Source organism: Charadrius vociferus, unplaced genomic scaffold (genome assembly GCF_000708025.1).
Source record: "Charadrius vociferus isolate BGI_N301 unplaced genomic scaffold, ASM70802v2 scaffold163, whole genome shotgun sequence".
In the NCBI taxonomy this organism is placed as follows: Eukaryota; Metazoa; Chordata; class Aves; order Charadriiformes; family Charadriidae; genus Charadrius; species Charadrius vociferus.
Genome location: NW_009648332.1, coordinates 20485937 through 20499142, shown reverse-complemented (window position 1 = coordinate 20499142; position 13206 = coordinate 20485937). Strand labels below are relative to the sequence as shown.

Genomic DNA, 13206 nt, shown 5'->3' with positions numbered 1-13206 from the left:
GGAAATGGAGGTGAAGACTGGAGCTTAAGTGTGTGTTTTGGAATTCCTTTCTGTTTCCAAACAAATTCAGCTTCACCTGTTTCAACCTGTCCTCCTTGAGCCTCAGCAGTTTCATTACAAAGAGTTGGAGATTTCAGTGATGGCTGTCCTTGTTCAAGTTCAAAATTCATAATAAGGGAATCCACCAGAGAGTCCAGTTCATCCAAGTTCGTAAAAGGCACGGGTGTTTTCTGGATAGGATTATTTGCAGAAGTAGAAGACAAGGCAAATAAACTGAAATAGTTGTTAAAATATCCAGCTATGATAGAAATCTTTTCTGCAAAGCTCCTGAGAGGGCTTGTGTTTCTGTACAACCCTATGAAAAAACAAAGGAAGAATCAAATGCAGCATTTTGCAAAGAAAGACCAAGTAGCCCTCCCACCCTCTTGCTTTACAGGTGTCCTGTGGTCCACAGGTTACTATCAAGACAGGTAATAACCCTGCTAAATACCTTGTAATGTAGAAGAAACAATTTGACAGACTTCAGCTAGGCACTGCTCCAATTCCAAATATTTCACAGCAATGTTAGTGCTTTTCTTTATTTCACGATATAGATGTTCTTCTTCTGGTAATTGAGATTCTATTTCTTTCTGTATTAGCAAAGAGCAATTTAAAAAGAACCAAATACATGACAGTATATTAACTATTAAACATGCCTATTACGAATTCAGTCACACAAAACAGGCTAATGCTGAAACACAAAATGAGTGATGCCAAGCTACAAACTCCAGGATAGCTCCAAAAAGTGCAGATTGTTGATAGAAAAAAAAAAAAAACAAAACCCACAACACAACCCAAATGGAACTATAAAATCCAGAAAATGTTTGGCTCTTAGAAAATAGATTAAATCATCTATCCTGGCTTTTAATTCAAAATGCCAATAACTATGGTCATAAACTTGTGCAGTAGTTGTAACACAATTACACTAGCATTAGTGAACTTGAGGCTTTCAGCTTAAAAGACGACAAAACAGGTGGTTAGGCTGTTCATGATGAGCACAAAAAGAAGGAAGGTAAGGTACAAGCACCTCCAGAAATACTTTAAGTAAAATTAAAATCTAATAGTTTGGAGTGGAAATGCAATAGCTGGAAAAGTTAACATTCCAGTCACAAGAATACCACGGAGACAGGAAGTGTTATAATGCAATTGTAAATATACAGAAGGTAGTTTCAATTCTTCTTCAATAAAGGCATCCTTTAAATTTAAACCCCCGCCTCAAAGCAGACATTTGGTGAAAGTTTCTCTTACCTTTCTGCAATAAGAGATGTTATTTTCAAGGAATCTGGCTAATGCCACAACATTATCCTTTATTCGATTTTGAATCTACAAAAAAACCTTTTAATTATATTGTACACTTGACTCAAGACAAAGTAAAAACTATGTTAATATTTTAAAAGAGCAACAATGAACACTGGCATGCTAATGAGACAAATACTCAAAAGCAGAAGTAACATTTGCTGCAACATAATATGCAATTTTTTCAAATAAAATGTTAAGTGGTAAAGTGGAAAACATTGTTAACTATATATGCAAGGTCTTAAATAACCCCTTAATACAGGAGGATTGGATGAGCCAATGTAAGTATTCACTAAAGAAAGATTGTCCTGTAATTTTTGCATCGCTGTCATTCTAAGTGGCAGGGGTAATCTTTTACTTAGTATCCTGGTGTTCTCTCCCTGACTTCACAGTAGTTCCATAGCAACAAGCATATACAGGAATCCTGCAGATAACATAGGAGTCTGCTGCAAGTGAACAGCAGTATCTGGAAAGCAGATTGTGCAGTTCCTTTTGCTGGAAACAGGAAGCATTTGGGACTTAAGCAAGCAGATAGGAACATAAAAATTTTGGACAGTTTCACTATTATCTGTAGGATTAAGAATGACAACAGTGAAAAACAGAGGAGGAATAACATTTTGCTTTTCTTGGGACAAGCAATTTGTCACTCCACTCCAACTGATTTGAACCTTTTATCACAGGCCACATATTACAGATTTTTGAGTAGTAACAAATTCTTGAGAAATAAGTGTTTTATATATTCCAGCTCATTAAGGAGATTTTCTTATTGGCCACAGTTCAGCAAATTTCTCAACTTTGAAGAAATAGAACAAAAATAAAACCGCATGAGGCAGAAGACAAGATTTCTCAGACACAGGTAGACTGTTACCTTTGGCCTTACACAGTATCTGTACAAAACATATTTATTCAGAGAAAAAGTGGCAGAACAAGCCTATATATCCCAACACTGAAAGGAAGCATATACACTATATACACCTAGTACCTTGCCGAAGAACATTTCAACCTTTCCAAAGTATTTCTTTAGAATTCAGCCAGGCTTTCTGTCAAAATAGCTCACCCTCTAAGAAAGTGTCATATTTGTAAGGGGTACTCTAGCTTGCCTACTGCAATTTTCATACATTCACTGAAATATTTTTAACTATGGTGCTCATTCCTTATACTTTATTCTCCACTTTGCATAATTGCCTATAGTATTATCTTCCTCATAATAAGCAAAATAAGAGCAGAAAATAACAGACTGTAGCTTAAAAAAAACCAAAAAAATCACACAACACCCTTCAGGCAAAAAAACCCAAACCACCCACCTACTGAATTCAGCACGTAATGAAGTCTGTTCTGCTTTAAGTGTCAAAATACACTAGACACACCAATAATAGTATGTTTGTTTCACGAAAAAGCAACTCTTCCCAAGAACAACTCTGGCTTTAGCATACTGAAAAGAACCAACCCCAAACCTAATCAATTTGATAAAGTGTAACTGCTAAACCATGGGTAGGGTAGATGGGTGGAAGCATGCACATGTCTGTTTATTATGAGGTAGAAGGAATATCTCATCTTAAAATTACAAGAATAATTAAATTGAGGTCTTATGAGAGAGAAAAGCTCCCCATCAATGCAATTCCTTTTCACGTTACAATAAATTTGGAAGATGACAGGAACAACTCATTAATACAATACAAATAATTTGGTGTAACTTTCCTATGAAGTGTAATAAAGAAGTTGTTAAAATTAAAATACCTCTGCTGCTTATCAACCTGTAAAGTATTTGAAGGTCAGCTATGATTTCTGTGAATGACAAAATCAAGCAGGACATTTCTAACTTCTGTGCTAATTAACAGCTACTTTAGTCAACCAACTTCCCTCTGAAGCGTCCAATTCATGGAAGTGCTTTCGCATACCCCAAGCATTAAGCACACAAGAAGACTAACTCTTAAAATTAATATTGAAGATAGCATGCTGTATGGGACTAGGACTGTAAGAACAATGTATGACAAAATGAAGTCTTCAAACTTTCTAACAATCTTTGTGACAATAATACTGAGTGTAGTAATAGCAGAGGTGATTACTATTATCAATATAAAATAACAATTAACTTTCAGGATTATAGTGTTACCTATTAAATATGCAATCTTTTTACAAAAAAAAAAACTTCACAGGAGTATACTGAACAAAAAGGTCTACTTCCTCCTTTGTGCCCGTTTTCATACTCTCCCTCTCTGTCATGGTTACACTGTGAAATGCCCTCCAATACACCGAGAAACCATTCTAAATAAAATACACTTAAACATTCAGTCTACATATGGGTGAAAGTCTAAACGCTATAAAAAATTCTGCAAGATTGTAGTCAATATTCCCACTTACCACCTATCTCAAGCCTCTGTTACTAATCATAACTGTATTCCTACTATAAACTTTCTAGACAGAATTGCTGAAAAACAAAAGGGTATGATCAAGGTGCCTCTAGGAGTGCCTCTAAGATACAGCAGTAGTTTTTAATTTTACTTTCATCTCACCTCATTTTGTGGATGTTGTTTCACAAGTTCTTTCTGCACCATTCTTGCTTTTCCCTGTACCGTATCAATAAGAAACTCCAGCCCTGAGCCTACTCCATCGTAAATGGCACGTACAAAGTCCTTTTAAAATAAAGGTTCAAAACATAATGATTAAAGGAATTGATATGGCCTTGAATGAAAACAGATTTTCTGTAGTGGGCTAGAAACGCAATTTTGTTTTGAGCAAGTTGTTCAGTGCTGGTCTATTCAGTAACATGTCATTCTTGGACCACAGGGGCTCATCACGTTAACCTCCTTTTCCTAGAATTTTCAAAAATCTGAAGAAAGTTATGTCGTACGTAAGCATAGATTACTGAAATAAGTATTGCATTTCAGTGAAATAGGTATATTTGCACTATCTCAGCACAGACAGAATCCTAAAAGCATAGTATTTCTTTCTCTTTATATATAGAATGTTTACAGATTTAAAGTGTGGGTTTTTTTTAAGGAAAAAAAAAAATTCAATGGTATTAACACATATCCATTTTCACTGTAAAAATTAAGTATTAGATAAACTCTGAAAAGATTTAATTAAGTTGATCAAACTGTTGCATGTAACAGTTTGCTTCTGAGCACAGTTACTGAAAATAAATGTGATGTCAACATTAAAATTACTATTTCCAATCACTATTTCTAATAAACATTTTTTTCACCTGTTGACTAGTTGCAGGAATGTTGTTGTCTTCAGAAAAGGAAATATCAGCTCTTGTGACTACTGCCAAGTGTCCTATGTATTTCATTGTTTGTTTTACTGTTTGGTTTATTTTGCTCCATGCTTCTGTTACCATCGAGGATATATCTGAAGAACATCCCTGAGAAATAAAGGTATACCATTCATTGAAGCTAGAAAGCATCTCCGGTCAAAGCACACGTACTTTCTATAATGCAAGAGTTTACAGTACATAGTAACATGACGTGTTTTCAGCTTTACATATTCCTACTTCAAATAGCTTATCTACCACAGCCAGAAGACCATACCTTGCAACCACAGGGAAGAATGATATCATTACACTTACATAGTTAAAAAAAATTACTCTTCACAAGGCTGTAGCATGAACAAGAATAATATTTACTGGCCATTGCTTTATCTTTAATTTAATATTTATTGGCCATTTACTGGCCAGTGTATAAACAGTAGCACTTCACAATCTAAACTATCATTTGGTCTTGTTGCTGCGTCTTTTATTTTCCCCTTTTATGTTTAAGAACCCATGCTATTGTCAGGGACGGGGCATAGAATGGTCTGCGTCACTCTGAACTAGCATATGGAAGTACCAGTTTAGGCAGCAAAAATGCACCCTTTGCTGTTCACCTTCCTTAGGTGTGTCCATTTGTCATTGCATATATACATTGGATGTTTCATAGTTTTTAAACAAGTCTGTAATAAATATTGCATTAATGTACAGAACTCCTCTACACACTGATTAATTCTCTAATATACTTTACCTGCAATAGTAACTGTAAATAACCTCCCAAATTCTTTACTTCCTGTTTTATTTCTTCATCAACCTTTATAGATCCAGGGCACTTTTGGACATTGTTAAGCCAGAGCTTGGTTAGAACCACAAGCCGGTCAAAAGCAGAGGTAATTCTGATGCTGTAGAACTGAGCAGCATGATCAAGAGAGAAAACTACAAGAGAAAGAGATCTATCAGAAGGTCTCCTTTGCATACGAAAGTAGGAATCTTAATTCTTCTGATAGGCAAACATATGAATGCTTATGCATCTGAAAGACAAGTCATTAGTAATGTTTACTTTAAACTGTTACAAAAATGAAACTTACAGTTTTCTTGACATTCTTCATCTTGCTCTTCATAGGCTTTCAAAATGGCAGAAACTCCAGAGAAAATTATAAACAAATTAGTTAGGAGACTATCTGGTATGCTCTTTCCTCCTTCCTCATTCTGTTCCAGTAAATCTAAAGCTGAACTTATAGATTCTTTGCAAATTCCAGGGAGAAATGATTCAGAAAAGCTTGGACGTATGCTTGACTTATTCCGTGAACCTATATGATGTAAACACAAAACATATATTCAAGAAACTCTTCATAGGAGTGAGCAGTCAGCGTGTCTCTGCAATGACTATTTTGTATTGCTTCTTCACAGCAATCTTTAACTACTCAAGACAGCAAGTCAGAAAAAATGCGTATACAACATTCTACATAGTTTCTAGATCCAGTTAGTACAAAGACAAATTCCATAGAGAAATCCTTTAACATGAACACATCTTTTTCAACAATCAAATCTACAGACACAGAAAACAATGAAATCCAGCCAATCTAAAATAACTGAATGCATAAAAATATTTGGAAGACTGAAGCCTCTAGTATTTCAGAAAATAAATAAATAATTGTAAAATCTCACAAAAAGCTTGGGGAACCTCAGTAAGTAAAATGAATAGCAACAACTTAAAGTCCCCAAATTATTATATCAGGATTCAGCCTCTGGCTATTTGTTAGATGAACGATCAACTTTTTCCAGTTAACCCGCATAGTTAAGCGGAGTAGTGTGTCAGGTTAATTTCTTAAATAAGGGTCATAAGTGCTAGTCAGGAAGTTTTTAAAAAACCCTACCATTAACAGCTTGACATCATAAGCTTGAAGATATATAAACAGGATATTTTTCATTTTGTTCTCCAACCCACACTTTTTTAATGACTATTTGAAGCGGATATGTTTTATACATGTAGTAGTTTCAAGTTCTCAGTATGAAATGAAGTGTGTTCCATCATATAGTAAGTACCTGGTATGCAGGAAGTCTGTATATTCTGAATTGGTTGCAATCTTATCTCAGACAAACATCCAGAAATTCTCTTGTTCTTCATGAAACTTCTACTTCTAGGAAAGGATGATAGAGTGAAAACAAGAAAAAACTTAAAAAAATAATCTCTCCCCCCAGCACCCACTGAGAGTTCAATGAATATTAACAGACATGAGGCAAACAAAACAAACATCTACTTTCAATTAATGGAACACAAAACCTAAACCAGAGTGAAAGCAAAACAATACAGCCCATAGGCTAGATCCTACTTACTTTCCTCAGGTTCTTGCTACTATAGCAGGATCTTCATTCCACATTCCCATTTTTAAGCTACTGGTTTATTACTGCATTATTATTATTATCTAGAACTTGAGACAAAACACATTTCTTTCCTACCTACTGGGACCATAGAAGGCAGACGTGTTGGCTTTTTTTGATCTTGTTTGTTGGAAAGAATGAACTGCTTTTCTTCTTGGTAGAAGGCAGATGTTCTGTTAAGTTCTCCACTGTCAGTCAGACAAGCTAACTTAGCTACTCTGGCCTGTCTCAGGGTACTTAGCTGTCAGTGCCCAAGGCCAGCTCTTGGTAAGAGAATTGTTTGAGAAGCCTCAACCAGCCTTGAAGCTGTTAAACAAACAGCTGGAAGAAGACTCAACAGGGGCTCCCCAGCTTTTCTTGAGGCTGCATTTAAGACAAGTCTCCTGGCCTTGACCCTGCATGACATACACCAAAGTTGTGTTGTAACCACACCTGTGCCTGGCCATGTACACCATTGATCTGGACCTGCAGACTTGACTTCTCAGTTTGACCTGGGACCTTGTCATGATGATCACGCCAGGCAGTCACTGGACTGCACGCTGACCCTACAAACTGTCCCTGGACCTAAATCCTGACTCATTGAGCCGATTGCTCAACTTAACCTCAGCACTGCCTCATCATTACATATTTACCTGTGGATCTGGACTGTTGGCTGACCCTGATCATCATCGCCAGACCTACTCTGCTCACCTCACTTAGGTACTGTGGGGCTAAACTCTTTCACAAGGGCACTGTCTTGTCTACCCTGTTGTCACATTCAGCCCCAAACTGCCCTTCCCTTTTGGAACAGCCTTTCCTTTATACTTCATGACACTATGCATCAAAAGGACCAAACCTTGAAGCAGCACGTGGAATTCAATTTATTTCACCAGCATGATCAACTGACACCAGTTAACTGCTGTCGATGATGCATGCAACACCCATTTCCCTTTTCCAGTACATTTTCTTGTTCAGTTCAGCTTCTATTGTTGCATTTTAAAATACACTTCTGAGATTCAAGACAACACATTATAATACTGTCCAGAAGGCAGCATCAGATTAAAAAAAAAAAAAAAGTACTCCAACCTTATTCTATCATTAAAACAGTATTTAGACTAAAAGTAAAGAAACTGTTCATCCAATGCATTCTTCTCAGATAACTTCTGTTTACTTGGAATGGTCTGGAATGCTTTCCAAAACTTACAGCCAGATAAACTGACCTGCTTTACAGCAGAATAACAATAATCATATGAGCTGCTACCCACTAGCAAAGCTATAATTAAGTATCTGTTAGCATTTCCTTCACAAGCTACAACTTGCAGAAGTTTGCAATTCACTTATAAATATTGCTACAAGGCTAAAACTTCAAATACAAGGTTTCAGACCAGCTGCAATTTAGTCCTGAAAAACAATGCTTTCATATTATAGAAGTATGAATAAAACATTAAAACTACACATTTCAGTCTGCACTGATGGTATCTAGATGCACAGTTTAGAAAGCCTTACATGTTTTGATAAAGTATACTTCTGGGTTTGGAGGAACTTTTTTTCCTATTTCTCATCCACAAAAAGATAAAAGAATGAATGAACAGAAAAGAACAACACATCAGCTGGCACAGTGTATGGGGTAAGTAAGGATAGGAATAGATGTCCAAGTGCCTGTTTAACATCACTTGTGTTACTAATTAAATACATGGTTATCTATAACCACTGCAGGTTAATTTAAAGTCCTGTGCTACAGACAAATGCATCCATTTCTGAAATAATTGAGAACAGCCTTTAATTGCCTCCAGCTAGTTGTCAGTAGTCATACTTAAAACTCTCTGGCACCAATCAGACATACATGCTATTATATATATGCTATGCCTGACCTCAGAAATATTGCTGTTTAATCCCCCAAACTGCTTTAGTGGGCATGCAATTTTTATTAGCAACATGTTGCATACTAACACACATTTCAGAAGTGAAAGCAGTAAAACATAGTAAGGTAACATATTTCGTTTAAACTTTCCCCCGTCCTCACAAATGTATACATAACTTTTCATTTAATTTCTAAGATTATAATAAGGTAAAAGAAGAATTAATAAATAAAAGACTACATTAATGGCAGAGAAGCATGCTTACATAATTACAGCAATTGTTTTTTGCTTTAAGTGCAGATGAAGGAGCTACAAATTAGTATCACCTTCTTCTGGAAAGAGAGGAAACAGAGGCATCTGAAAGGTCAGGTTCCCACTCATCAGCAGGGTCATAAAATACATCAGCAGCTTTATTGCTATCACGACTCTGAGAAAAATAAAGAAAAACAGGGGAGGAGGAGAGTTAAACAGAAATAGAGCAAGAAACACTGGAACCATTGTCTACCTTTATGTAATTACAAAGATTTTAGTTGATGATTATACACTTTTTTTTGTGGATACCGAATCAAATGTAGGCACTGTTCCCACTTCTCCCTTTCTTCTATTTTACATCCTCCTCTTCAATACAAAAGATAGTATGATATGCTCCAAAATAAAGTACTGCACATTTAGAGAGGTGCAGTACAAAAATACCCAGTTTGTCCATTTAAAAGTGGAATTAGAAAAAGGAATTAATATGCATCTTAATTGTCAGTTTATTCAACAAAAATGATGAAAAATGCCTTTAAAAAATTCCCATGGAAGAACCTAAAGCACATACAGACAAAAGCAACCAGTAGCAAATTAACTTACCAGAATCAACGGAAAACAGATAGAACATAGTAATGAAAACTCAAGTGATACCTTTAAAAGGTCAAGTTTTGCTCTAGAGCATGCAAACACTAAGACATGACTATTTTTTATTAAACACATGTACACACATTTGTCTATCACACAGAAAGACAGCAGAAATCAATGACTTTATTCAGGTCGTTTTGTGTACAGTGTGAAGTAGTAAAACAAGGATCGCTTTGTGGTTCTTCTGGCTGTTCAATTGTTTAAGATCACAAAAACATCCCAAGATTTTCAAAGGTAAGATTATCAAAATCTTATGTCTGACAAGATATTACTAATTATTAGTGTTTTTTCTTCAGTTGTTACTGACCTCATAGAGTTCTTTCATTGCTGCTAGTTTGCATTCAAATTTCTCCAGGCTCCAGAAAGTTGCTATTCCCAGTTTGATGTTACGAACCTGCACCTGAACGGAAGACACTGTTCCTGTTTTATCATCGATTTTGTCATGCCTAAGAATTTGAGAAAATTATAAAAAAAAAAAGGAAGAGACAAAAACCATTATTTATATTGCAAAAATAAATAAGATTCTTGTAGATAAAATTTTTATTTTCTGTATAATCTTATTATAAATACAGAAGTTGCTTGAGACATCATGTATCTCACAAAACATAGATTACCGCAGCCATTGAAATTATTTTTATGTAAAGGAAAAAGGGAATCCCTGCATTCAGAGGTAGAAGGAGACACTAGCATACAAATTCCTGGCTTTCAGGAAACTTGGGACCAAATATATGCTACAGAATATATGCCAGTAGAAACTGGCAGAGTTCTTGTTGAAGGATGTGAAAAGAAAACACCTGAAAAACACAGTAATACATACACCTATTAGAAAGTCCTAGCTTACCTGCATTTACTGGAGCATTTTTTTGAAACAATATGGAGTTTCGTCTCCACTAATTATCTCTGCTCACACCAAGAACACCTCACCAGTATACAGATCCACTTCTAGAACACTCTTCAGCTACAACTAGCAAGTAGCATAGCATAGCAAGAGGTCTGTTTAGTGAAACAACTGGTTCCAAGCACTCAATATTCACCAATTTACATGTTTTGAGGTTTTTACTTTGAACTGCTTCTGTTGTGGTCCTGTGAACTGAGGACCTCCTAGTGGCTGGCACATATTCCCTGGTTTAGTTTTGTCCAAAAGAAATGCAGTTAGTGTGCTTTAGGACCACTTTAATATGTGAACCAAAGCAGGATGGACATGGGCATCTGAACATTCACCTCCAAAGCACACTCGATCCAAAATTAGTTGTAGATGTACCTTTAAAGACTTGATCTAAAATTCAAACTGGAATTCACATTTCAAACTAACAAGAATAAACTACACACTTAACTAAAGCCAGTTTGGAAAAGTGATTTGTCATGTTCAATTTAATAAAGCCATAAAAAAAAAAAAACAAGAGCTCATCACGCATCCAGAATCCACCCCCCAATTTTTATACATATACACACACATTATAGATACTACTTTATAATTAACTAACTCAGATACTAACCTGTAGAAAACAGTGTTTTTCCCTAATTCATTACTAATGGTGTTGGCCTCTTTGATCATCACAGATAGCTTCAGAGAATTCCAGTTAAGTGGAACTAATAAAGAATACAGCACTTAATCATTAAGTGGATCAAACAATGTGATGCAACAACTTCAGGTTAAAAAAGCAAATAAATAAACCACAAACAGAAAGCTTGAATGCAATTTAGCAAACCACAGTTCTGTGAATTCCCCATACATTGGGGAAAAATTACTCTTGCAGCCAAGAGAACCCTTTATAAAAGGTCATGTAAAGGGTATTTCAGAAATAGAGGCATAACACCAGACACTATATATTAGACTAATCTGAGATAGGAAACTAACGGGAATCAATTCTGTTACTCTGGTTTCCCCAATGAATTAATGCCTCACCATTTCAACTGGACAGGGGAAGAACTAAGTAATCAGGGTAAAAACAGACTACACGTGTATCCAGCTAACTACCTGGAGCATGATTAAAACAGCTTTTATCTCTGATATATATGGCTTATGAGTGGAAAGGATCATAGCAGCCAAAAGGCTCTTATAGTTTAGGATCATTAGAGAAGTGTTAGAGGAAGAAAAAAAAGCTTCTGGATCCATATCCACCAAGTCCAAGCCCACCAAGCAAAAGAGAAGTCAACATTGCCCTTGCAACATTACGTATATACATACTAGTCATAGTTTTAGTCCCACTTCCACGATTCTTCTGAAGGCTTTGTATTTCTTCAGCAATCTTCTGCTTCTCAGCTTCCAGAGCCTCAAGTATCTTTGCGTGACGAATAGTATGATCTTCTAGAGCCTGGAGGAAGAAAAAAAAAATAAAAAATCCCAAACTCTTAATGCTGTTGATTTAAGCAAAAATTTTTGTTGCTTTAATTATGGACTCTCAGAACAGAATAACATTTATATTGGCCATCTGCCACATTGATGTGAAAACCTTCATCTTCAAACTCTTGACAGTTTGCTGGTTTTGCTTAGATATTGACATGCTTAAGAAAAAATCCTGGAATTAAAAAGAAACAACTTCAAAAAAAAAAAATCTGTCATATTTGTTGCAGCAGTCACACATATATGAACACTGGCCAAAAAACAGTCATTATTTACATTACTGCTTAGAGTTATAACTTTAAGCACAGGCAATGGTCACTGGAGTTCAGTACATAAACAAAACAGTCCACATTACATAAATAAGATCAGCATTAGTTTATTCCCAAATTTAATACAATATCATATTCAGAGTGTAAACAAAACCTTTCTATCATCTTTTGCATAAGATCAAATAAAAGAAAAAACCTTCCAAAGTAATTTACAACTATTAAAAAAAACCCCACAACACAGAAAACCCACAAAACAAGCTACAGTTTATTGCCCAGAAGCTGCTTGCCTTTTTTTTTTTTTTTTTTTTTTTTTTTTAAGTTACCTGCTTGGTAGCCAAGGTCTCCATTTCTAAACGCTTCTTATTGAAGTGCAGTTCAAGCTCAAGATTTTGCTTTGCCTTCTCTAGCTCCTGTATTTTAGTTGCAGCTTTTTGGTTATTCAGTTCTTGGATTTGCTTCTTACGAGATTCTTCTCTCTAATATAAAAAAAAGGACAGATGAGAGGAGGCATACCACTTCTACAGCATTTCTGATCCATCCCTTAGGCAGATATTAAGATTTATTTTCACTTCAATACATTTAAAACATGCATCCCCAGTGGACTACTCAGCCCATTGTCAGCAATGAAAGGTTATATCCCTATTCACAAACCTCACGCTATGTCTTCTATAGCCCGTTTAAGACATAACAGTAAAACAACAATAACAATGGAATATGTTATGTACTATTCTATGTCGACTTATATATATTGCAAAAGTATTTAAAAGACTAACAACAACACAGCATACAAGCTTGGAAGAAAAAAAAAGCCATATTAACTAAAAACACCATAGTAATTTAAAAGTCTCATAGAAAAAGTTAGATTTTTTTAGGGATTTTTCTTCACATACAAGT

At 35.5% G+C, this 13206-nt stretch overlaps 1 protein-coding gene across 1 annotated transcript in view; it reads right to left on the bottom strand.

Annotated features, from left to right (window-relative positions):
* The window catches only part of KIF14 (kinesin family member 14), a 34123-nt gene that overhangs the window by 5857 nt on the left and 15060 nt on the right, over positions 1-13206 (bottom strand). Inside the window, exons 17-29 of the mRNA XM_009884925.1 lie at positions 12636-12788; positions 11888-12014; positions 11196-11289; positions 10007-10145; positions 9129-9229; positions 6629-6723; positions 5671-5892; positions 5334-5518; positions 4541-4699; positions 3849-3968; positions 1288-1362; positions 491-629; positions 19-355 (exon numbers count right to left, since the gene is read on the bottom strand). Coding sequence (XP_009883227.1) covers positions 19-355; positions 491-629; positions 1288-1362; positions 3849-3968; positions 4541-4699; positions 5334-5518; positions 5671-5892; positions 6629-6723; positions 9129-9229; positions 10007-10145; positions 11196-11289; positions 11888-12014; positions 12636-12788 — 1946 coding nt within the window. The remainder of the gene's footprint in view (positions 1-18; positions 356-490; positions 630-1287; positions 1363-3848; positions 3969-4540; positions 4700-5333; positions 5519-5670; positions 5893-6628; positions 6724-9128; positions 9230-10006; positions 10146-11195; positions 11290-11887; positions 12015-12635; positions 12789-13206) is intronic.